The 26,556-nt window shown below is 30.5% G+C and overlaps 1 protein-coding gene across 1 annotated transcript in view; it reads right to left on the bottom strand.

The window, feature by feature from the left end:
• LOC107454707 (dynein axonemal heavy chain 7) overlaps positions 1-26,556 on the bottom strand; it is a 127,184-nt gene that overhangs the window by 70,328 nt on the left and 30,300 nt on the right. Inside the window, exons 15-27 of the mRNA XM_071187076.1 lie at positions 25,993-26,238; positions 23,132-23,251; positions 20,958-21,067; positions 18,029-18,212; positions 14,588-14,728; positions 13,034-13,117; positions 11,566-11,751; positions 9,713-10,042; positions 8,990-9,135; positions 5,783-5,921; positions 5,513-5,679; positions 3,494-3,686; positions 1,750-1,955 (exon numbers count right to left, since the gene is read on the bottom strand). Of these exons, the coding sequence (XP_071043177.1) occupies positions 1,750-1,955; positions 3,494-3,686; positions 5,513-5,679; positions 5,783-5,921; positions 8,990-9,135; positions 9,713-10,042; positions 11,566-11,751; positions 13,034-13,117; positions 14,588-14,728; positions 18,029-18,212; positions 20,958-21,067; positions 23,132-23,251; positions 25,993-26,238 (2,252 nt within the window). The remainder of the gene's footprint in view (positions 1-1,749; positions 1,956-3,493; positions 3,687-5,512; positions 5,680-5,782; positions 5,922-8,989; positions 9,136-9,712; positions 10,043-11,565; positions 11,752-13,033; positions 13,118-14,587; positions 14,729-18,028; positions 18,213-20,957; positions 21,068-23,131; positions 23,252-25,992; positions 26,239-26,556) is intronic.

Genomic DNA, 26,556 nt, shown 5'->3' with positions numbered 1-26,556 from the left:
ATACCAAACTCTACCAGTAGTTGAGATGCATTTTTCAAAAAAACATATATTAGATTTTAAAAAAATACCTAATATAATAAATATCTAGAAAATTTCATTATTTTTTTATTTTATATTTATTATTAAAGATGGAAAAAAGTTGCACTTTCTATCTGAATCTTGGAATATTAAATAATAGATTATAATAATCCTTTCTAGATTTCATAAATGGGCTAATCAAACAATGACTTTGCTTTAAATCTCTTTAACCTTGTTAAAAAAGTAGGAAAATTATTTTGCTATGTAGGAAAGAATGTAAGTATAATCACTATTACCCATATGCAGGACTGTTAAAGGGTTTAAAAAAGGGTTAAACTAGTTTTAAAATCAAATAACTCTAATAAGTTTTTATTTTATTTTAAGATGAATAATGATTGCTCAGAGATGAAATGAAATTTAAATTTTACATTAATTATAAATACAATTTCTAAGAGGTAGATACTTTATTTACGTTGCACTAGAGCTGCACAATGGGCTAACGGCAACCTTCTGGAAAACATCCCTGAGGATGATATGCAATCACAATTTTGATCCTTTGCAGATGGGATGGTACGAGCAAGTTCGAGCACTTGACGTCAGAAAAGTTTAACCAGGACCGGGTAGCAATATATATGAGCAGTCTATTGCGGGACTGATAGTAATGAAACTATATTAAAATATCAGAAAAAAAATTTCAAATCAGAATCAGAAAAAAAAAGTCATTTGATTGTAAAAAAAACCCTCATATGACTGCAAAAAAGAAAAAAAATCCAATTAAATTCTAAAAAAAAAAAGCTTATAACAAAATTATATATCTAAGTGCTTTTTACTTTATCAAAAATTGCAATCTTTATCAAAAATCTTTAATCAAAAATTGCAAGATACACATAAAAAAAACTAAAACTGCACTCTGACTGCAACATGCAGCATCAGAGATTGTGAAAAAAAGCTCTCTAAATAAAAACCTCACACAAATATTTTGAATATATTTCAATCTACTTATTTGTTTTGCTGATATTTTTTGTTTTGATATTTTTTCGTGTTTCTTTTATTAACTTTTTCTGTATTTGGCGTGATCACTGGCAGAGGTTTTGATGGTCTCTCCTAAAAGTTTTCTTCAACGCAAAGTCCATGGGACAAATTCCGTTCCTCCCAAAAGTGATCATAAATATAAGACGTCGTTATATAGAATAGGTCGTTATATAGAGGTGGTCTTTCCTGGGGATTTCACAGTACATGTGAACTGGATCTATCAATTCTAGTTGGCGGATAGTCCTGCCTGCCCTTTATGAGCAGAACATTTCACTATCACTTCAGCTGTTATGAAAAACAGCATCTTCTTCTGACATTGCCAGAGACTTTAATTCTTGATTTTTTGTTTATATATGATTTCATTCCAATAGCATAGTTCTTTTATGCATTTGACTTTCATATGTCATTAAGATAATATCTATATTGCCTGTGGAAAAAATCTTTAAGGCAATAAGACGAAAAATAACCTTTGGAGCATTACAAAATGGGGAAAATTGGAGAAAATTCTCAATGATTGAAGTGTAAAAGTTTGGACAGAGGGGTTGCATTGTTTGACCAAAATTAAGTGGCATTCCTTCCACGTTGTTAAAAAAGAAGAGCCATGCAAAAGTGAGTTGAGTGGTGTGGGGGGGAAAAGTCGGTTTTTGCAGCAGCTTAAGATTAGAAAAATATCATGATTAATGAAGAGAGAGTGTTAACCTGGTGAGTATTTTTTTCTTTTCAAGCGATTCTTTCTTGATGAGACAGCAGCCCTGAATGATTCTGGCAAAATCCCTCAAATTGAATGTATAGTGGGACTTTGCTGGAGTTGGCAGCAGATGTTTCAAGACAGAGCTGTAAATGTCGGCTGTGGCCATCACTATTGTTTCACCAATCAGGTGGGCTTCAGGGGGGAAATGATTGTTCTGAAGGGAGAGAAAAAAGGACATTCAATGCTCAACTTTCAACCACATAAAATTATTTTAATATTAGATTTTGCAGCTGGACAAATTTATAAACACCAATAATTTGTAGTTTCCTTTATTACGTAAATTAAGCACAATTACATTGATAATGCTACGAAAGCTCTTTTCCCTGAACCATCACAGTTCAATCCCAGTGGTGGTTGAAAGGAGGGCAGGGAGAAAACCCATTTCAAGAACTTTCGTTATGGCATTGCACTATTGAAAATCAGAAATACAACGATGAAATTATTTACAATTAAGGATAAAATCTTAAGTAATGTTACTTGCCAATCAATTTTAACTACTTTTCTCTTTCATCAAAAATATATACATATTAAGCATTTTCTGGCTTTAAAGCACCTAATTTAATTTTTTAAGTGCATAATTCAAATTTTTGTTACTTTTTAAATATTTTGTTACCTTTAATATTACACTATTTGATAAGTTTTTCCAGACACCTTTCTTTCCCACTTAACATTGTTTGTTCAGGGTGCAAAGCCAAATCTTTCAACAAAAAATAAGCATATTTTAAGTATTTTATAAGCACTCAAAAAATATTTTTAAGCACTATATACATAACAAAATGCAAAATAATTTTCAAAAACTTTACATGATCATTATACAATAACTAGTTTCTGACAAAGATCTCTTTTCTTGATTATATTAGCCACCATAAAAAGATGGAGAGATTCTTCAGTTCAATTTCAGAGGGTAGGAAATGAAGCCTGAAATTGAGAATATCTAGTAAATTGCAGCAGATTTGCACATAAGAGTGCAAGGATCTCACGGAACTCAGCTCAGTATATGCACATGCAGACCCGGATGTATTTAATTTAACATGAAAACAATTGGCGCTTTCATACACCTACGGACTGACGGTAAGCTGAAAAGCATCCTGTTTAAATTAATTGTAAAAACATTGAAAAAACTGAAAGTAATATCAAATACCAGAACAAGAAATAAGGCATATTTTTAACCAAATATTATAAACCTAAAGTAATGATTAATTGATAAAACCAACGATGATAGAATCAACCAATTAGGTTACTGCATGTAATCTAAATTATGTGTTGATTTTTTGTTTCTTTCCTTTTGGCAACATTTATTGTTGTAATTATGAAAACATCAATAGAAGTGTCGTTTATCGACGAAGTTTGTTTTTAACTATATAATCATGCTATAACCTTAATTAAAATATTTATTTTTCTCACATTGAACTGTTTATTTACAATATAATTTAACTTCACCAAAAGCAATGTGAAAATCACGCTTTCGCATGATATGTGACGATATTTGACATGGCAAAGAAAAATATTTCTTTTCGAAAAGTGAAAATTAAGCACTTTTTAAAAACACTTAATAAAAAAAGCACCTTTGAGGGCTTTTAAAAAACGAAAATCGAAAATAAGCACCTTTAAGCACTTTTTAAAAGCGCTATGCACCATGTGTATAGAAACAAAAAGGTTAAGCAAGTCTAAATCAACAGGAATCATAAGTACCTTAAAATAGATGCTTATCACAGAAGAGAAAATAGAGATCATAGTCGATATACTAAAAGGATTGACGCCTATGATACCAAAGTGGCGCATGAGTCTTGGCGTTATATTGTTACGAGCTCCACCAGGAAGACCCATCGCTCCTATGAACTGAGTGTCTACAAGGCGGATTTCGCACTTCTCTTTTTTCTCATACCTAAAATTTTAACAAGCAACATAAATATCACAAATTTATGGCACATAAATCAATCAAAAAATAGAGTGAATGAGATAGAATAGAAGAAAAAAATAGTTGTAGTGTGTCTACCACTACAAAAATACAATTCTAATTCACTAGTATATAAGAATTGTTAACTCGATTCTATGAAGGGGGTACCTTTTCCTAGATGAAGGTTGACATTGTCGATAACAACTCTCCCCACACAGTTACAATAACTTTACAATAAGATTTTCATTTTTTTAGAAGCTTTATTTAGAAAAAGGGAAAAAAATCACTTAAACTTTGAAAAATATATAAAATATTTCTCCTATGGGAATGTATCATAAAACAATAATAAATGGGGGAGCTTTCTAAAAGCTCTAATACAAAATGCCTAGACAAAAGTGTCTATTATTCCATTTCATTAATCAATCTCTCTTATCTCTCTTTTATGTACTTTATTTATCAGTTTTCATCTTTACTATTTTTCTACCTATTTATCAATCTGAATCAGGCTGATTTATCTATTTATCTCCATAAATCGATTTAATCTATGTCTCTCTATCAATATCCAACTCTGCTATTTCCTCTATCAGTCTCTCTCTATATTTTTTCTACCTATCTATACCGAACACAGTCTCTATTATTTTATATAGCTCTAAAAGTCTATTTTATCTCTTTATCTCCATTAATCTTAGTTGTCATTCCCAGGGAAGGATTTCTACAAAGTCTTTTTCTTTTTTATACTGCCATATGGCCTTCTTTTTAAATTTGCGAAAAATTTGTCTGCTTAATGTCAATAAATTCTTACTTTCTGTCTGAATCTTGATCTCCATGGACCACAATCTTTTTCATTTATCTATTCTCTATTGCTTAGTCGATTCCATACAACATTGAGAAATGATTTAAGCTCTTATACGTGGGTAAAATATAAAATCTGATCACAACAATAACAGTTTTTCCAAAAATACAGAGATTCAGAATGTCATGCATGATAGTTGAGTCATGGTGGCTCAAGGATAGAGCACTCACCTTCGAATAAAGTGACCCAGGTTCAAATCCCAGCAATAGCTAGTCATTACAAATTTTGCACCCAGCTCACATCAATCACAGTGCCGACATAAGATATCCTCCTGTGAAATAGACTGTGGGTAACATTTTATCCGCTGAACTAACCATGGGAGGTGTAGTGCAACTACCACTACAATAATCAATTCCAATTCATTAGTATATAAGACATGTTAACTCGATTCTATCTTGAGGTACCATTAGGTAGAAGAAGGTTGACATTGTTGATAACTCCTCTCCCCACGTTGGTGACCTTGGAGAGTAATCTGAACACCCCTATCTTGGCAGCAACGCTCACTTCCTTTTAAACATGCCTACTTCAGTGGATAGAACATATTGAACAGCTGACTTGCTATTTGTGACTGCGGTATTGTTCTCCTCGCACTGTTGCTACTCAGTCTCGATCAATGTAGTGTAACTACCACTACAATAATCTATTCCAATTCACTAGTATATAAGACATGTTAACTCGATTCTATCTTGAAGTACCTTTCCATAGATGAAGGTTGACATTGTTGATAACTCCTCTCCCCACAGGAGGTTTTTGTGGTTTTCCTCTCTATGTAATGTAATTGCAGGTTAGTTTCATAAAAGTCCTCCACAAAGACTAGTTTGTCCCAATGAACTACTAGTTCACGACTGCAGGTTTGGGTTCAAAATTACATGAGCATCAACAGTAGTAATACAAAAAATAGGTTGGCTTTTCAACATGTTATTAAATAAAATACATGATAGCTGAATACAAACTATATTACCATATTCCATGGTCAAAAAACTGTCTCAAAAGTTCTATAGGAGGTTGTGCACCATACATTTCAACAGCAGGCATGTTCAGATCATCGATGAATATTACACACTTTTTCCCAAATGGTGGTCCATAAACACCTTTCCTTTTTTTCTCCAGTTTTGACATGATCATGTCCTATCAACAAAAAAAAAGGAAATGAAAAAGAGTTCTGTATTTTTAACTCCATCAGTGAATAATTAATTTGGATAAAAAAATAAATCATCAGTAGAATGCTTACTTGAGCTTGTCCAGCTGAAGTTTGTGTGGAGAAAGCAATAAAAGAAGGTATAAAAGCATCCTTATCAAGTCCTTTCATCATCTTATCTTGAACATAAGCTGTTTTGCCTGTTCCTGTTGGACCTATGAGTAACAGAGGTCTGAAAAGAAATATGGTATTAACCCACTGGAGGTTTAGCAAAAGGGCAAGATTGAGGGAATGTTTCTCCCCAATACACTATATCCCTATCCAATAACATAGAAAAACTGGTTTTGCTATGCGGTGAAGACTGCAGGTTAAAATACGACTTTTTATGTGCATAACCGCCAGTAGGTTAAGTTAAATAAAAATCCAAATATAGTTAAAATATAAATTTCAGGAGCTACATATTGTCAAAGAAAGCATTATGTTAATTCTAAAAGAGTATTAAAGCTTTTTTTTTAGCAGGGTGTGTAGCCAAATCTCTCAGAAAAAATAAGCACTTTCTAAGCACTCAAAAATTATTTTTAAGCACTATATACATTAACAAAATACAAAATAATTTTCAAAGAATTTACATGATCATGATAGAAATAACTAGGTTCTGACAAAAAAAACTCTTTTCTTGATTATATTAGCCATTATAAAATTATCAAGATTTTTTTTGCTTTGATATCAGAGCGTGGAAAATGAAGCCTGAAATTGAGAATATCTTCCAAAATGCAGCAGAGTTGCACGTAAGAGTGCAAGAATCTTACCAAATCCAGCTCTGTCGACGCACATGGGGACTCAGTATTTCATAAAACATGTAAAATGATTGGTGCTTTCATATGCTACGGACCGACGGTACGCCGAAATAGATAGTGGTTGAATGAATTGTGAAAAAGCTGAATAGAATAATGTGAAAAGTACGCTTTTTCATAATATGTGGCGAAAATCGACATGGAAAAAAATTCTCATTTTCGAAAAGGGAAAATTGAGCACTTTTTAAAAACACCCCATGAAAAAGAACATCTTTGAGTGCTTTTAAAAAACGAAAATGGAAAATTAGCACTTTTTAAAAACACTACGCACCATGTTTTAGTAGATTGGTTTTATGAAATGATATACCTGTTTGTATAAAAAATGTTTGTCTAAACTTTTTTCAGCTAGGTACAGTGATGTATTCACATTAATCTTTTTGAACTAAGAATTTTAAATTCGTTTAGGAAAAAAAAATTTGGGAACCGAGATTTTGACCTGATTAACGTGTCAAAACCTTGGTTCCTCAATTATCTGCAAAGCATAAATCGCTGTATAAACTATCTGAAAAGTTTTATGTTTACAAAAAACCACAAGGAACATAACACTGAAAGAAAATTTAAATTAAAGGGAATCTCTCTGTATGATCCCTCCCTACATAATGTCCCATTACATATGAACAAACACATTTTATTTAATTATCGAAAAATGACATAAATCATAATAAAAATATGATTATAAAATCTTGAAATAGTAAAATTACATTAATTTAATATAACCCAAATATTATTACTTTGAATAAAAAAACAACTTTTTCCATAAGCATACAGTGGCGTAGTTTTGGGGAGGGTTTAGGGGACAAAACCCCCTCCAAAATTACATATATTACTTCATTACTTAACTATTGTACGGTGAGTAGGATGTAAATATAAGAAAGTTTTTATTATTCAGTTTTTTGTAGTTAAAACATTTATAATATATATATATATATATATATATTTGAAAGAGATAGGGACGGGATATCCAGGATGGCAGGACACTGGACTCACGTTTGTGAGAACGGGAGTCCAGTGTCCGAAGACTCCCTGTGCAGTAAATGGTAACTAGTGCTAGTTAAATCTGTCGGGTCATAAAGTCCTCCATGTTACCATAAAAAATTATATCTCTGGGGGTACTGAATTGGAGATTGATCGTTCTCTTGTTCACGTCAAAATTACGATCTGTGGATGAATGAATGGGTTCGCCCTATGAACAGATGTGACGTATGAGTGCGGCAGAAGTCGAACTTTTGGCCATAGATGGCGCTACTGGAAAATGAGAACAGTCGCACCCCATCTGCTTTAAACAACAACAACAGAAGAAGATAACCAATAACCCTCTTCGCACATACATTGAAACTACGCCACTGTAAATATACAAGTTTACTGTTAAAAAATTAACTTTTATTTCATCAAGGGGGGGATTTCACAAAAAAGAATGGTGCTTTTGAGAGGCTTTTTACCTAAACAACTTATTTTGAAAATACAATAAAAAAATATATGAAACAAAGAAGAAAAAATAAATAGATCCCATTTCTATTATATAGATTTGAAACAAGACTCTTTGTAATAAGCATTATGCAGATTTTTAAAAAAAATTCACATAAAAGTGTCACACAAGATGAAAATAATTGTTATAAGAGAACATAAAAGGCAAATCATTTATCGTGATTCAAATTTTCTCCATTTGCTATTGCTACCTATACACTGGATTTGAACCCAAGATCTACCTGCTAATATTGGAGGAATAAAATAACGGAGATCTTACAAGCGAGATTTTTTAGGCTACGAGTACATTATGCATAATCATGTAAGTAAAAAAGAGAAATTCAAAATTGGAAATATAAGAATTTACATTTAGCAAAAAATATATATATTAATCTTAATCTGAAAAAGATTTTTCAAAACCATTATTTATTATTACTTAAATTATTTTATAACCATTGTTAAACAGTCGACCCAATTTTGGGTTTACAACTACCAATGTCCGACTCCGTAGCCTTGTAATTTTAAACCCAATCCAGAAGATAAGGAAACTTCTGGATCAATCAAGTACTGGAAGAAATTTACCTTCGTGGAGGGCTTTTTGACGGAACTAACCAGAATTTACGTTACGTGGGGAAGAAAACCATGAAAACGTCCCATGGTTAACCTGACTGCAACGTGTACTTAAACTATTGTCACAAAACATACTGCAGTACTGGAAATAGCACTATCTGTTGAGGAAAAAGAGAAGTATTTTTGCCATCAGATATTTTATTGCCAAATTTCTTTTCTTTAAAATCCCAATAAATACGGAGAAATTTGAGAATATACGAGAAAACAGGAGATAGTTGTAAAATACAGGAGTCTTCATTAAAAAACAGGAGACTTGGCACGTATGCCAAGACTTTAAAGAACGTGGGTTAAAAAACTGCCATGAACATTAATATAGAAACAAAAAGTCAAAGAATAATTAACTAAAAAATACCTTTTGTGACGTATTCCAAGATCCATCAGGTAAGAGGATCTTACTGTATCCACAGTGGGAACTATGATGTCTCTCATGCTAATATTTGTAGTGGTCAAAGGGACTATGGAGTCTCTCCAAGAAAACCATTGACCTCTGCCCCTTATCTTTAAAAACAAAAGTTCAAAAATAATTTACTTTAGTGAATCATAATTGAACATAATGTAAAAAAATCCCCACACAAAGTTAAATTTTTAAAATATAACAGTTTGACTCTTAAGAGCATTCAACATAAAAAATCTTTATACAAAGTTAAATTAAAACATAACAGTTTGAATCTTAAGAGCATTCAACATTTACATAGTTTTAAGTTTAAAAATGTACACTACTTTATGAATTCATTATATTCAAATATTATCACAAAATGAAAAAAATATGCAATATTTTAAAAAGTGGATTTTATGCAAATCTTTATAAAACATTCCACATAATTTAAACACTATTACTTGACTATAATCTTGAATTCAAAGTTTTTTTTTTAAAAAAGTTTTAAGGCTTTTTGTTCAAGGAAGGATGATTTCAATCTATAAACTATTAGACTTATTTCGATCAAATTTCAGGAAAATTATGGTACAAAAAATAGTCTACGCTTGAATACTTATGGCTTACTAGAGGATAATTTCTAAAGCAAAAGTTACATTGATAAAATAATTTGCAAAAAATGCAACTAAATTTACTTCTTACCATGAATTTATAATCATACACAGACAGTTCTTTTGGAAAAGTGCAATCAATTTTCATTCCAACTTCAGTCGGTATTGGGTAGTTTGAATTTTCACCAATTGTCAATATCTTAAGAAAATCACTGAATTTTTCTCGACTTTGCTCATCACAAGTAGCGCCAATGGACCACACAGTAGAAAACATAAAAACTCCTATGATCCATCCCTTCAGAATCTTTTTGTCATTCTGTATCTTTTTTGCTTCCTCATCAGCGCAAGCATCACTCATGATCATCTCCACCATTTTGAGAAAAGAATCCACTTTTTCACTGTCACTCATTGGAATCACCTCCTGTTGATTAAGATCGAAACAGCTAAGATCAATACAGGTAAATTATTTAGCGTCAAATAAATCAAGTTGATTGAGCAAAGGATGGCACATAATCTTATTATACTCAAATCTTTAGTTCATCGCAATAATTCTAAAATTTGTTAGGATAATTATTAAATATTAATGAATTTTCCAATTATAGTCTAGTCCACCCTCTACAAGTTGGCTGACATTTATCGCCCCTTTTTTCATTTTGATAGAAAAAAGACATTGTAGACATAACATTGTAACGAGTGAACATTAATAAATTTGAATATATGCTAAATTATACCTGATTTTAATTTAAATTAAAATGTAAATAATAAAGTAATTTTATCCAGTCACTTTTGTATTTTTTTTTCTTTCAAAATGTGCATCCCTTTTTTTTTTTAAAAAAAAAAGAGATATTATTTCAAGCAAAATAATTGAAACAAGAATACATTTTTTCAAATGAATTTTTTTAATGTAATGCGGAAAAATTGATAACTGAATTATTCATTTTTACTTTCTCAATTATTGCCTCGCGCTTGGTGGATTTAAATTAAAGTTTGGATATCAGGCTTTATCCCAGTGGCAGAATCGCAGCAACACGGCGACATTGTCGCAGAACGTTACGGAGTTCTTGCAGAAAGACTTTTCTTTTGAAAAGTAAAAAAATTTTAATTTACTTTTCCACAGAAATTGTCATGTAATATTTAAATCATGCATTTAGATAATCACTTTTGGACTCGATCAATTTACGCCGTTAGTATCGTAAATCAATGTAATTTTTCGATCTAATTTTCGACGGTTATTGATATTAATTTTCCCATGGTTTTTAAACATACCGATAGATTTCAAATAATATGGAAAATTTGAATCATGCATTTGAGTATTTACTTTTTAAGGCAATGATTCTATCTAATTTTTGGCAGTTATTGCTATTGATTTCTCTAGAGTAGTGAGTTTTCCCCCAAATAAAATTCGTGAATATCACTAATAATATAAGAATAAAAAAATTTTACAAGTTCAAGTAAAAAAAACATATATAATAGTTTTTTTTGTGGTAAACACAACGTTTTTGTTATTTTAAATTAATAACGTATATGTTTGTTATTAGTAAAACTATCTTGCAGAAAGATATTAGTGCTAGAGTTTTGTCGCAGATAGATCGCAGAAATTCTGCCTCAGGGGACTTTATGTTCATCAAATTTAAGCATAGGTCTCCTTTGAAGCAAATGTCCAATCTACTTCTTTGTTTTGTGATGACCAAACTAAATATTCTTTCTACTAAACATGTTGAAGGGATCCAGATATGGAGAGATTTGCTGACTTTTTTATTATTATTATTAATTAAAAAACCCAGGGATTATCGACCCGACTCTTTAAGGCCATCGCCCCTAGGTTGGAAACCATTGGTGAAGCATACTACAAAATGAAATGACGGTGATTTGCAAAAAGCCAAATGTTTGACCTATCATAAGGGGAAGAAGGTGGGTATTATAATGACAAAAAAATTAAATTACTTTGCAATGCTTCCTCACAAATTCTGTCGTTGATTCAATCAGCCAGTTGCAGAGGGCGAAAATAAGAGCTTTGTTATCAGCACTCCAAGCATCCGAGATAGTATTCAGCCATGAATGTACTTTGGGCACCCGACCAAGAGCAGTGGGTTCCATGTAAATCATACCACACCGACTAACTGTAGCTGGCTAAAAGGAATAGGAAAAGTATTATTAACAGGGTGTCCAAAAAGTATAGAAATTGTCAAATATTTTAAGAAAAGAGCATTCGATCAAGCATCTAAAAGTAAAATTCTCAGGCAGATATTCAATCTATCAGCTCAGCACTACTAAAGCTTCACTATCAACAGCTGATAGAAAATTTTAAATAAGAAAATAATGAAAATATAAAAATGACAACTGAAGCTGATGTCGTCAGGGGGTACCAGCTCCTGAAGTCATAAAAACACAAAACCTTTTCTATCGAGAGAGCACGACAAATAGCTAAAAATTGCTCTGTCTGTACACCAAAGATTTTGTAAAAATTCCAGGAAAAGAGAAAAGAAATACACAATACAAAAGTAACGTATACAAACAAATTACAAAAGGAAAACAGTGTTGAAACCTACTTAAAAATAGTCCTATTTCAAACCACAGTACACTACTTTCTGAAAATCTTTAACCAAACTGAAATTTGAAAACAAACTATGCCCACATTTAATGGGCAGAAAGAAAAAAAAGATGGCAACTGTTTTCTTGCTTTCCTTATTTATTTGATACTATTTGCTTAGTTTTACTTTGCGATTGCAGCACATTATGTGAAATGAAATGCCTAAGAAAAATGTAGAACAAATTGGGGCACTTTTTTCTTCTGGAGAAACCAAATTTGCAATACAAAATATAAGTAAGAATAAGATTTTAAAAACTGTTCCATAACCCCAGTAGTTGAAAGGGGGTGTCAAGTTTGGTGTTATCGAATGCATCTTTTGAAGATATTTTTATATCTTTCATCCAATGCATTTCTATTCTCTATTCGATTGTTTAAATAGTTGACACATCCGAGTATATATCACATAAAACAAATAAACAGACTGCATTCATAAAATAATCAAAAATAATATTAATTGACACAGAATAAAAAAAAGGGACAGAAAATTTTAGAAGATAATAAAATTGGCAGACGAAACAGAATAGAATAGACACGAGCCTGAGTATCCTAGTGGTAAACACGATACAATTAAGACTCATAATTACTGTTCTTGCTATCTATTACATATTTTGATTGTCGTAAATTCAGTCAAAATTCGGTCAGCTGCTCAACACTGGTTATAAAATATATAATTCAAATACATATTAAAAAGAAATATTTTAATCTGTAAGGTTGGAATAATTGCAACAATAATAAATGCTAAAAGATTATGCAAGAATAATAAATTTAAAAAAAACAGGCTCTGCAAAAAGCAAAAATATAGCAAATCATTTTCGCACTTACTGAAGCTTGTGATAAATCCATGACTTCAAAGATCATGCTCATTAAATTAGACATTTGGATGATTTCTCCACTCATCAGACAAAGCTATAAAAAGTGAAAAAATTTTGAATTATGCAGGCAACTATCAGAAAAGCTATTTTTTCTTAACAAAAGAAAAGTTTGAAAGAAAAATAATAAAATAAATTATAATTATTTATTTCTGGAATCAATAGGTGAAAGCAAAAAAGGAAAATTGTTTTCTTCTTACAATTTTAACCCCTTATATTTATAGTGCATTATGCGGGCAACAATCAGAAAAGCTATCTGCTTCTTAACGAAAGATAAATTCTGCTATTTTAAGAAATCTTTTCATGCCCTTCAAAGGTATGTGCCTTTTGTTGACAGCACATATATCACACTCCTTTATATCCTTTCATGAAAATTTTGTATTAAAATCAATGATATCAAAATGTATTGCATTTCCTTTTATTTTCTTCCCTTTATGATTTAGAAACTCGTTGTTCAAACATATTTCTCTGAGACATTTCTGCCTTTCATAAAAGTACAGAGCTATGTAATTTATGTAGCTGCCAATATGGATAGGAAAAAATCCAGTAGATTTCAGGAAATATAAATTTCATGATAATTGTTGCATGATGTTATAAATATTTTACACACAGGAAATTTTAGGGATTTTTATAGTCATCAAAATAATAAAACTGCAATATTTTCCAGTTATGATTGACATTAAACAAACTTGAAATGTTACGCTTTATATTTACTCATAACTTTGAATAGTAATAGGCATTTAATTCATCAAAGAGAGTCAATATTTTTCAATTTATTGAAAACAGAGTTCTAAATAAAAGTAAACTGAACATTTTAGAAAAAAAAAAACAATTTTAAACTGATTTCTATAAATGAGGCATGCTTCATGATGCATTAGTAACATGCTTATTTAAGTATTCAAGCAAGCAATAATCTATACTAAAAATTCTATTTCAATGAAGATTTTTTTTTAGAAAACTTATTCAGTTTTAGAGAATTTTCTAAAATGTACCAAAACTGGGAGAACTTTTGATAAACCAGGAGAATTTTTATTAAACCTGTAGACTATGAATAACTGGCAAAATCCAGTAGTCTACTGGAAAATCCAATAGAGTTGGCAGCTATGAATTTATTCTACAATCTATAGACAAAAGCAATCTATTCTATATGCGTATATTAATTCAAAACAGTTGTTCAAAACAGAAGAAATAAAGGTAAATATGCCTATTACCTTTTTTTAGTCTTTTTATTACGATATAAGTATTTGCTTATAGCAAAAAGCTAATATGATGTTATTATGAATTCTTGTTATGACAAGCTTTTACTGTATACTGATATGATGTTTCAAAAATTTCATTATATTTTTTTTTCCAACCTATCCAGTTTTCAGAACTTTTTTGGCTAAATTAAGGAAAACGGTGCAACAAGAATCATTCAAAAGCCACAATCTGCACACATAGATATAGATACATACTGATAGATAGGTAGAAAGTATACAGTATACAAATAGAAAAACATAAACCTTACTTTTTTGTTATCATCCAAGACAGTGTTCATGCTTTCTATCCAGAGGGTATCAACTGGACCATCGAATACTACCCACTTCCTGTTAGGGCTTTTAGAAAAAGCAAATTCCCGAAATGTAATAGCCACAATGCCATCGGACCACTATATAGAGAATTAAGACATATGACGATTTTAAATTACATGTTTACTTTTGACAAAAGGTACCTCATTTAAATATTATTTCAATCATAGGTTTTTATTTAAAATAACAGCATCAAAAAACAAGGAGTAAAATTATAATAATAAATAATCATTATTTCTTACTATATATATAAATGTAATGATGGTGTTGTAGTTTTTCATTGTTGTCAATATATTTTTATTAGTTTGAAAATCACATGGTAGGATCCAGTTTTCCCACACTATTTTCAATTTGTTTTGGTTGTCATCAGCATAAAATTGAGGTAAGTCATAAATTTATTGTTTTCCTATAAATATTTTTAATTCCATTATTTAAAGGCTTAAATATCCTATACTGCTATTATTAGGTTTTTGATTTTGTTTTGTCTAAATTAAGACTTTAGGCAGATTGTTTTTATTATAACAGTACAGAACCCGTTATCCGGAAATCAGAAAACAGGAAAACCAAAAAACCGGAAAGAAATTCGATACATTTTCCCACCATTTTTTAAAAAAAAAAAAATTTCCTCATAAGATTTCAGGATTTTTCGTTCTTTTTTGAAAGATGTTTACCTTACCATCATTTTGGAAATAATCATTAGTGTATTACTCCATCGTTTTTTCTTCTTTTTAAGATTATTTCCACAAAAAAATATTTTTTTAGTTGGGTTTAACAATAAAAAAACGGCTTTTTGTAGCGATTCAGAAAACCGGAAAAATCAGTTATCCGGAATAGCGATGAGTCCCGATCGTTCCGGATAATCGGTTCCCTACTGTATTAGAATAATGTAATTCTAAGTTATATTTTAAGATAAAGTTATTTAACTCAGTGTTTGATTTTACTATCTATTAACAGTGTCTGATCGTATTACAATTATTATTTTTTTGAAGCAAATTACATTAACCTACTATTATGGTTAAAGAGATTCGTTAAATGATTTAGAACTTAACTTTCAACTTCATGCACAAAGTGATGAATGCAAAAATTGTATTTAAAATATACATTCGTCTGTTTGGTAAGCAAAAACTCACCAACAGTTGTGAACTGCCCAAATTCGTTATAACAATATACTTTTAATTATAAATGTTATTCTAGAAAATGATTACTTAGAAGAATGATTTATTTCCACTTATAGATGTTAATAGTATCATAAGGGGAATATTTTGAAGCGGAAAGTGGAGGCACAAGTGTTCTTTTTAGGACATATATTTTTAGTTGAATAATTTCAACTATTTTATGCAAAGAAACAGCAATCATAGCAAAGCAATCATCGGGGTTGGTGAGCGTCGACGAACCAGGGGTTACTCCCCTAATTACCTCTTAAAAACATTATGATTTTTGAAATCTTTAAGAAGCAGATACTGTTAAGAGTACAAAATCTGCATATAAATCTAGTAGTTAGCTCTTAATACTATTTTGTAAATAAAATAAAGTTCTAATAAACATAATATAGAAAACTTCCTGTTTTTCTTCCTTGTTGGTCGACTTATGAAGGGCACTTAAAAACACTCCTAAACAAATTTGACTTATTTCAGCAGTCAACATACAACATAGACAGGTTGCAAAGGATTTTTCTTTATTTCAGTATATAAAATATACTTAGTTTCTTGGTAAAAGAGGTCAACTTAGAAGAGAACAAAAGTTAACAGCTTTCACTGCATTAGCAATTCTAGGGCAAAATCAGTGGCCAGTTCTAAAAATTTTATCAAGATTAACTTTTTTTTAAAAACACGTAGCGACATGTCCAAAAATTGTGAATTGAATCAATTAAAAAAAAACTGTGGTTATTAATAATGGAAGACACATTTTTTAAAAGCCTTTTTCAAAATATGGTAATCATTACAAGGCAGGATTTCTAAAATGATGAAAAAATTTATGAAATAAGTGTTGTTATTGTTTTTTCTAATCCCACTTGCCAATATCAGCAAGCCTGCTTGGTGAAACCAAGCAAATTTAGGGCAGAGGGTGAATTTCTTGTTTTTTAGTGACCCCATCCATGGCAGAGAACACGTCGTCAGCCACAGCTTAGAGGGTAGACCCATTCATACATCCAGGAATGGAACAGTAGCATAATCATGTTGGAGCAGAAAAAAATGTGTTTTGGAGCAAATAAACTTAGTTTTCTGAGCAGATCGTAGCAAATATTCTCCATGCCGTACCAACCAGGCTTTTCCAGCACAATGAAACAAGTGTGAAATGAAGCAATTAAGAATATTGTAAAACATTCATAATTTCATATTTATTAAAAAAATAATACATGGGGTGCATTTTCGAGAAACAAGTGTTAAGGACATCCTGAATATTTCAAAAATTTGAAAATTTATTTTTTGCATTTTTCGAATCTTTGTACCCTTCCCAATGTCTGTCTAAAACGATTTCTCGGTACTTAGCTTTGTTTGGAAGTTATACCGGAAATGAGAGAGTCGTCCCTAAGCAAGTAGAAAGGCGCGTTCGGCCGGATTAGGAGGGGCGACATTCTCTTTGTGTCTCATCCATTCTGTTGACGGAATAAAGGTTCGTCATTACTAATTTAATAGATTGAACATAAGCCAAAACTTAAAACAAGTTTTTCTCAAAACGCTGCTTTTTGACCTGGCCTACCGTTTATCTCATGATCTACACAACGAAATAAGCTGTTCTTTATTTTAAATTACGTAAAAATATATTCTTTAGAAAGTAGCACAGGATTTTTTTATATTTTTATATTTCGATTTTATATTAGTATTTTAATGAATATTTTTTTAATGGAAAACTTAACTTTTTTTTCAAGTTGCCGCCATTTTGGTAATTTTGTGAATATCAAAAAACCGCTATGCTACTTTTTAGATAATGTCTTTATGTTTCAGAAAATCTAAACAAAATCGTTTTCCTATGTTTCAGGACTTCTAAATCCATGAGGCCAGTGAGGTGCTACTTTTTGATGACCAGCCACACACGGAGCTGCCACCAACTTATTTTTTATTATTTTGAAAAAGAAAAAATTTTAAAACACACTTAAATTGTAGCTAAATAACATAAAAAAACAAGGAGTCTCTGCATTGTCTCTATTACTTAAAAAAAATTCAAGAAAAACGTTAATATTTTACCATTTCAGGGTGGGGTTCCCCCTTAATATGGTGGCAACTTGCTGACAACTTTTTTACCGCCCTGTGGTTGATGCTGTTAATTTCACCCCACATTAGCAAAGTTTAAAAGGGCAATGTACCGTTAGTGACTAACTATGCATGGGCACTAAATGCCTGCCATCAACAGAGATTCGCCCTCAAGAGACCCTTACTAACCTCATATGTGACAGGATCAAATTCTCCAAACAGTTGTCCCATCGTAACAGACTTTGGATTCACAGTTCGATAAGTAACTGCTTCCTCCTCCATGTCACCTCTTTCTTTGAGGAGGGATAGGGTGTCAGCCAGGACATGCAAGACGGATGTCTTCCCAGCATTTGGAGCACCAACAAGCATAAAACTATCCAGAAAGAAACAATTCTAAATACAGCAGGTTTTAAAAAAACAAATACTGAAAACTGACAAATTTTCTCATTTTCTAGTACTCCAACAACTAAACTCAGAGCCTAATTAAAAAATAATAATTGGAATTTCTATAAAGCATTATGTTTCTGAATACGACATTTTAAAAGTAATTTCTAAATTATTATTTCGCAAAATATTACTAACCCAAATTTAGATAAAATTAGCAGTGTTGTTGAAATTAGAATATGTTATGCTACATCAAGGAGCTATAAATTTAGATATAGAGTTAGAGTGATTGTGATGGAAAAAGTTCATAATAGAAATAAAAATCAAATGATTTTTAAGAATAATTATAAAAACTTAAGTGGATCAATAACATTTAATTTAAAATATTACGCATCACTTATAATGTTTAATGAGAAGTATAAAATAAAATTTAAGCAAAGCAAGCAATATTGCAGACAAAATTTGAAAAATAAATAAATAAAATTTGGTCTGAAAATATTTTGATGAATATTTTGGAGAAAAATATAATAATAATAATAACAAATGATAACGTTATCAAGTTTAAATTTCAATTCTACATAAAACAATTTTGTAATATCGAGTATTGTATTTAGCAAAAAATTTTAATAGAATAGTAAACAATAATAAACTGAGGCTAACTTGTGAGTAAAATGTAAAGTTCAAAGAATTTTCTAAAGGTACATAATTTAAATTGATTGCATTTATGTGTATTAAAATCTGTAGACAAAATTTCAGGATAAAAAAAAATTATACAGAACAGAATAATACATTTTTTTAAAACAAAAACAATTATTTTGGAGATCTACAATTATCAAATGTTCAATTTAAACAAGACAAGTTTAAGTTAATTTTACCTTTAGCTTTTATTTGACATCCTATCATGATTTTTTTTTATATGAAACTACTCTAAGAGAAAGTTGAAATACCAGAAAAACAAAATGCTTCACCTTTTTTTTCAGGGTGAGTAGCCAGATTTTTCAACAAAAAGTAAGCACCTTTTAAGCACTCAAAAATATTTTTAATCACTTCCCCCCCCCCTCAAAAAAAATAATTAGGATCTGTGAGGTAATAAAAAAGTTTCTATCATTTACAGTTCTTAATTTATAAATATGAAATCAATAAAATTCAAAAACTTTACATAATCATGATAAAATAACTAGTTTCTGATAAATATTCCAGAGAAAATTGTGAAAAGCTTGCATTTTTTGTAATTTAGAATGACAATCCACACAGCAAAGAAACACTAGCTTTTTAAAAGATAGAAAATTAGGCACCCTTCACAAACCCTGAATAAAAAAAAGCACCTTTAAAGGCTTTTAAAAAAAGTAAATTAAAAATAAGTGCATCTTTTTTATTCAGTTTTATGTCTTAAATCAATTTATTTTTGGATTGGTTGATCTATAATCTTTTACAATAATATATAAATAAACTCAAGGCTTCCAGCATTTGATATTCTGAGAGTTAATGAAAGGTTCTTTTAGGGTCTGCAAAAACTTAGTATTATCTTTCATACAAAATGGATGACATATATAAATAATTCAACAAACCAAAATATGAGATTAACTACAACCATAAACTTGGTCTTTTACTTGATTTAAGTTTTCTAGTACTTTAGACGATTGAATTGATTGTGTAGTTTGTAACGTTCTCTCATTTGATGACATCAAATCGGCCTTTCTGCAGCCAAATTCTTAGGTTTAGTTAGTAATGGGGTTTCTTTGTTAATTTCACCTATTTGAGTGAATACGTTGTTTATCACCAAGAAGCAGTTAATTGAATGCAGGGTCATACTACCTCAAAGATTAGAGTTTGCCTTTGTTTTAAATTTAAAGACAATCATAACAGTTCACTCTGGTTAGATCCTGTTGGCAATGATCTAATGCAACTCAAGATGGATTTAAATAAACCTATCACTCATACTTTTATGCTGCTTAAGTCACTTTTTTAATGTGTTAGCGTAAATAATTTATTTGTGCTGCATTCATCATCATTTTAATTCTTTTTTAAGTTGTATATTTGTGTTGCATTTTTTATTCTATCATATTTGTCAATAAAAATATGTTGAAGTCTTCATGAGTGTTTCAGTAATTCATAGGTTATATTAAGTTGTCAGTGGTCTCCAGTAGATGAACCTTTGCAGTTCTCTTGTGGACAGAGAGCGTTATCCTCACAACATGTGGTTATTTTCACACTTTTTTCAAAAGTGTGTCACGAGACAAATTCTACTATACAACCCATTTTCGGCCAAAGGTGCGTAAACGCACTATTTCGATAAATATTTTTAATAACTCTGAAGTCATTTATAAAATGTTAGTAATTCAATTGGAGTAAACATTTTCTATTGAGAAATATTTAAACCAAGCTTTTGAACTTGAGATGGTAATTGACAAATTTGACTTTTTAAAAATGTTTGGGGCAAATGCAGTTGCAACATCTGTGAACAAAATAAAAGTAAAAGAAATGTCATAAAGAATGCATGCATATAATTTTATTTCGTAAAAAAAATATTTTTTATGCACGAATTTTTTTGTGTCACGAATTTTTTAGTTTAAGCATATTTCAACGAAAATACCCCATTTTATAAAATTTCTATGCTCAGTCTAAAATGGGTTAATGTAGTGTTTTTACAGATTTAATGGCAGAAAAGAATATGCTGCATCTAGAGTATTTTCAGTAATCATTAGAAATCAATTATACATGTAAATTCACATACCCATGCCTAACAACCATCATCTCGTACGTCTGGATAATTTTAGAAATAAATACATCCACTGCTTGGAGATTCCTTTTTTCACAGACTTCTTTCACGGCTCCCAAGAAAACCTAAAACACCGATTTTCTACTTGTTAAATGAAGTGATTTACATTGTCTAAATGGTTTATTCAAAACAAAAACATAGGTTTGCCACTCTAATTTGGAGAAAAAAAATTCCCCGTACATGTACACAATATATCAAGAAAAAACATACAATCACTGTGCTCTTGCGCAAGCTATATTGAAAAACACATAACGTTTGGAAATTTATATGGGAAAATTATTTCCTTAAGCAAGTTTTAGTAAAAGTTAGCCTAGTTTAGAAAGAATGACACTCTTTTGCACTTTTTTCCCCACTTAGAAATTTACTTTTTATATTTATTTACATTTAAAAATTTTTATGGATAACTATAATAGTTTTTATCTCTTTATCATTACTCTTTTCAATAAGAGTCACTTATGATAATTTTTTATGTTTATTAAGACGTGGCCCTTTTTTTTAAACACAAGGTAATATTAAAAATCAAGCTTGTAGATCAAGATATGGAATTAATTATATGGAAGATATGGAATATGGATATGGAATATGGAATTGCTCAAAGATATGGAATTAGCCACTCCCACGCAGGGTGCATGGTCAAATTTTTGAACAAAAAATTAGCACCTTTCAAGCCCTCAAAACACATTTTTAAGCACTTTAAAAAAATATCATAATTAGACAGGGTTGGCAAGTTTTTGACTACTGATGGTTTTACTTGTTTGCTAGGGACGAAGACGATGGCGCGTCACCAACGATGAAATTAACAAAAGAAATAAGATTTTCTATCGCTATTAGAGAAAAAAATTTGACAATGTTTAGTGGGTCCCCGTAATCAGCAAAAATTCGAGTTTTTTCGGTTCTATTCCAAAGGGCTGAAAATTAATTCTAAAATTGAGAATCTCTCTTACAAAATGCACCAGAGTTGCACATGAGAGACAAAAATCCTTCGCACTGAATCCAGCACAGTATACGCAAATGTGAACTCGCAAGTATTTTATCAAACATGTAACAAGAATGGTGTTTTCAAACACTACGGGCCAACGGCAAGCCGAAATAGTTTGAGGTTGAATTAATTGTGAAAACGTTGAATAGGACAATGTCTTTTTGCATAATTCGTGGCGAATATCAGCATGGTAAAGAAAAAAAATTTCATTTTGGAAAAGGGAAAATTAAGCACNGTCAGAAAACCCTGGTCTAAATGGTTTATTCAAAACAAAAATATAGGTTTGCCACTCTATTTTGGAGGGGAAAAAATTCCCTGTACATGTACACAATATATCAAGCGAAAACATACAATCACTGTGCTCTAGCGCAAGCTATATTGAGCTAACTATACTAGTTTTAATTGCTGGAAAAATCATTGTTAAATATCCCATAGATTGTGCTTTGAGTGGTCACCATTTTTTAAAAGACAAAAATGAGAAACAAAATTCCCTGTTATTTTGAAGTGATTCCCTTTATTTTTCCATGTTTTCCCTGTTCTCTCTTCGGAGTGGCAATCCAGTATTAACAATAAAAGTCAAACAATCCAGAATTTGGCTAACAGCAAAGTTTTAAAAAAAACACATAATGTTTGGAAATTTACATGGGAAATTTTTTTTCTTAAGCAAGTTTTAGTAGAAGTTAGTCTAGTTTAGAAAGAATGACACTCTTTTGCGCTTTTGCTCTTTTGCACATAAGAGACGAAAATCCTTCGCACTGAATCCAGCTCAGTATATGCAAATGTGGACTCGCAAATATTTTATCAAACATGTAACAAGAATGGTGTTTTCAAACACTACGGACCAACGGCAAGCCGAAATAGTTTGGGGTTGAATTAATCGTGAAAACGTTGAATAGGACAATGTCTTTTTGCATAATTCGTGGCGAATATCAACATGGTAAAGAAAAAAAATTTCATTTTGGAAAAGGGAAAAATTAAGCACTTTTTAAAAACACCCATTAAAAAAAGCACTTTTAAACCACGAAAATCGAAAATAAGCACCTTTAAGCACTTTTTAAAAATGCTACCCACCCAGCCCTGATAATGCAGCTTTTATTGTATCACACAATAAATATACATCATTGTTATGTGAATAATGCAAATCACTCACTTGATAGTCAGGTTTGGGTAAAGTGATACCAGGGAAAAGATCTGATATGATTCCCTCAAATAATGGAATGTCGTGAGACAAAAACTTTGGCAAATTCACATCCAAAATAGATCTCAGAAGCTAAAAGAAGAAATCAAGATATTTTTTTGCACCAATATCAACATGTTAGTTTAAGAAAAATATTCTGAAAATTATAATACATGGTCAGTATTTTTCATCAAAGTAGAAACAATTGTTAACATATAATCTGTGAAAATAAGATCTAATTATTTAAAAAGGTTATGAGGGTCAGAGGTAGAGTGGGGATTTAATTATCGACTATGTCAACCTTCATCGATCAAAAGGTAACTGAAGATAGAATCAAGTTAATAAGTCTTTTATACTACTGAATTGGTATTTAATATTATTAGTTATGGTTACGCGACATTTCTCCCCTTCCAGAATTTTTATCTGTTATAGAATTCAATGAATCAATATCACTTGTTGATTAAAGCTGTTTTATTTATTTATGAATTTTTTTTATTTATAGCATTTTGCTCATTATTTTTTCTTCTTCATTTTTATATTTTGGCCGGGAGAAATTTATTTACCTAACCAGATTTTTTAGCGCTATTTTGTGAGGTAATCAACCATTTAATGTGAACCATCTATCGATGTTGAAGAGTTCATATCATGTTCGCAGGTCACCATTATGGGGGAATCTTGAAATCGACCCTGTCAACCTTTTTCTACCATTAAGAGCCTCTTGATAGAATCAAGTCAACAAGTCTTAGATACTACTGAATTGGAATTTAATATTATTAGTGGTAGTTACGCCCCAATGGCTTAAATAACCCTGAAAAATGGTACGCCATATTGCAGAAATGGTTGGAAATATATGCCAGTCATTAGTTGCAGAACTGATTACACATAACCACAAAACATATTTTATTTGAATTCTGCAAGATTTTGTATTTTTTATTTTTTTGATTAGCCAGATTAAAAGCATTATTTTCATTTCCTATAAAAAGATATTATAGAACATAAGCAATTGGGTACTTGCAATTAATCACACGGTAATGTCTAATCACATGGTTGAGTATGCTGAGTTAACATAACAGCTTGGCTTGGGCTAATTATCACACTGAATCAATTGTCAGAGCAGAATTAATTTGATACCTGCAAGCAATGTCACATGCGTTTATAGAACCTGATTGGCTGATCCAAGTTTGCTTGCAAGCCAGGTAGCAGTGGGAGCTACAAATCTTCACAGCGTCTGCAAATTTTCTATTTCAGATTATTAAAAAAAAAAATGGAGAAAAAATTGCAGGCAAATAAAAAAAAAAGTAAAGATTTTACCCTCTTCATTCATGAAAAATAGGTTTCTGTTTTTCTTTTTTTTTTAATTGATACCATAAAAAGAGATGAAATAAGCATTTTTCTGCTTATTATATTATTTCTCTGCAAAGTACCTGTGATAGTATGATAATGAATTTGATTTGAAGAAACTTTAAATACTTATCAGAACACGATAAATTACAATTCTGTTAAATTCTTCCCTTAAAATGAAAAGATTTTAATTTGATATTCATCATCTGCAACTTAAATTTTTCTTTCAAATTTCTCCTCTCCAAGTTTTCTCCGAGATGAAAAAAAACCAAACATATAAATTAAATTGTGATAATGTGCCGACTATAAATTCGTTATATATAAATTCCTTTTATAAATTCTTTATCCGTATATTACAATGCGATTTATAAGAACTCTATATATTGATAAACGAAATAGAATTTCAATACATGTTATATTTAAAAACAAGTTTTTAAATAAGAAATCATCAAGCACTTGCCTCAAGGAAAAACTGCAAAGTAATTTGGTACCCAGAATCATTTTATTTTCTCTTTCTAAAACTAATTTAGAGGCTATTTTAAAAATTTGATTTTATTCTGTCTAAATAAATCTGTTGGTGTTTAATTTCTTCATTTTTGGATGGAGAATTGCGCATACAAGAGGATGCTACATAATTTTTTTTTCATATCTCCTCCCCCCATGGCAGAATTGAGGCGACACGGCGACATTGTGGCAGAACGTTACAGAGTTTTTTCAAAAAGATTTTTCATTTGGACAGGAAAAAATCTTGGTTTTCTTTTCTGCTTAATTTCTCGAAAAATGTTTTTCCTTTTCTGCAGAATTTTTTTTTCAAAGATGTCTTTCTTGCTCATCAAAAAGGAAAGAAACAATCTGGATTTTTCTATTCTCATTTGAGATTTTAAAAATAAATCTGTAATGACTGGCTTCAGCTAGAAATTCAAAATAATAATCTAAAATAAAAAATTCAGAAATCATGAAAGTTTAAAAGATAGTTCGCTCTAGAAATGATGTTCTTTCTTTCATTTTCTTTCTTTAAAGAACTCTATATTTTACATATACTTATTTGAGTATCTCCTTTTTAAAGAGTCCTATTCATGTGATTCTTGATCTTTACTTTGGGAGTTACTGCACGGATTTTACGACTTTTAATTTATGTACGAATCTTAATTTCCTATCATTTGATTTATTTACGAATTTTAATTTGTGTAATGATTTATAAAATTGGAAAGAGGAAATAATTAGTGCATTTTTCCGCCTACAAAATGCGAGAATATTGCATATAATATTAGAATTAAAAAAATACAACTTTTACAATTAAAATTTTTTATATTCTATACTTTCTTCTGTAGACCTAACGTTTCTGTTACTTTAAATTAGTAACTGTTATAATTAAAATTATTTTAAAGCAATATATTGGTGCTAGGGAAGTTTTTTGTAGAAAGCCTGAAAAAATTCAGCCACAGGGATCTCCTCCATAAATTGTTGTGTATTTGACAGGTTCATAAACGTACCAGTATGTCTTCCTCCGCATCGGGAAATTTCAATTTCAGATTTCCAGAAGAAGCTAAAACTGCTTTTACAGCTCGCATTCCATAATCATAGTGGCTCTGGGATGAGAGCTGTTCAGAGCACAGTCTGTAGGTGGTCACTATTTTCACTGCCAGATTCCTGGCGTCTAAGTATCCATAGGAATATAGCGAGATCTCTCCAATCATGGCATAGTCTGGCACCATCATGGCCACAGTACGAAACAGCACCTGTTAATAAGTACCACAATATTATTATAGGAAGGATAACTTTTAAAAAATAATAATTTAAAAATTACTAACAAAAATAAATTACGACAGAAAGTTAAGACAATATTTTTATTAAAAAGAAGTTACTTTACTGATATAAATTTTAAAACATTGATAAGAGTCAAAAAACAATAATTATATAAATATTCTACAAAATTCTTGACAGGCCAGTTTTGACATATGCTTCTTAAGCTTGGACAATGACTAAACTGGAGGAAACTTGTATCCCAATATTTGAGAGGAAAATAAGGAAACAAAAAAAGCAACAATATTTTAATA

The sequence above is a fragment of the Parasteatoda tepidariorum genome, chromosome 10 (assembly GCF_043381705.1).
Source record: "Parasteatoda tepidariorum isolate YZ-2023 chromosome 10, CAS_Ptep_4.0, whole genome shotgun sequence".
In the NCBI taxonomy this organism is placed as follows: domain Eukaryota; kingdom Metazoa; phylum Arthropoda; class Arachnida; order Araneae; family Theridiidae; genus Parasteatoda; species Parasteatoda tepidariorum.
Note: the sequence above shows the minus strand (reverse complement) of the source record. Positions and strands in the feature narration are given on the sequence as shown.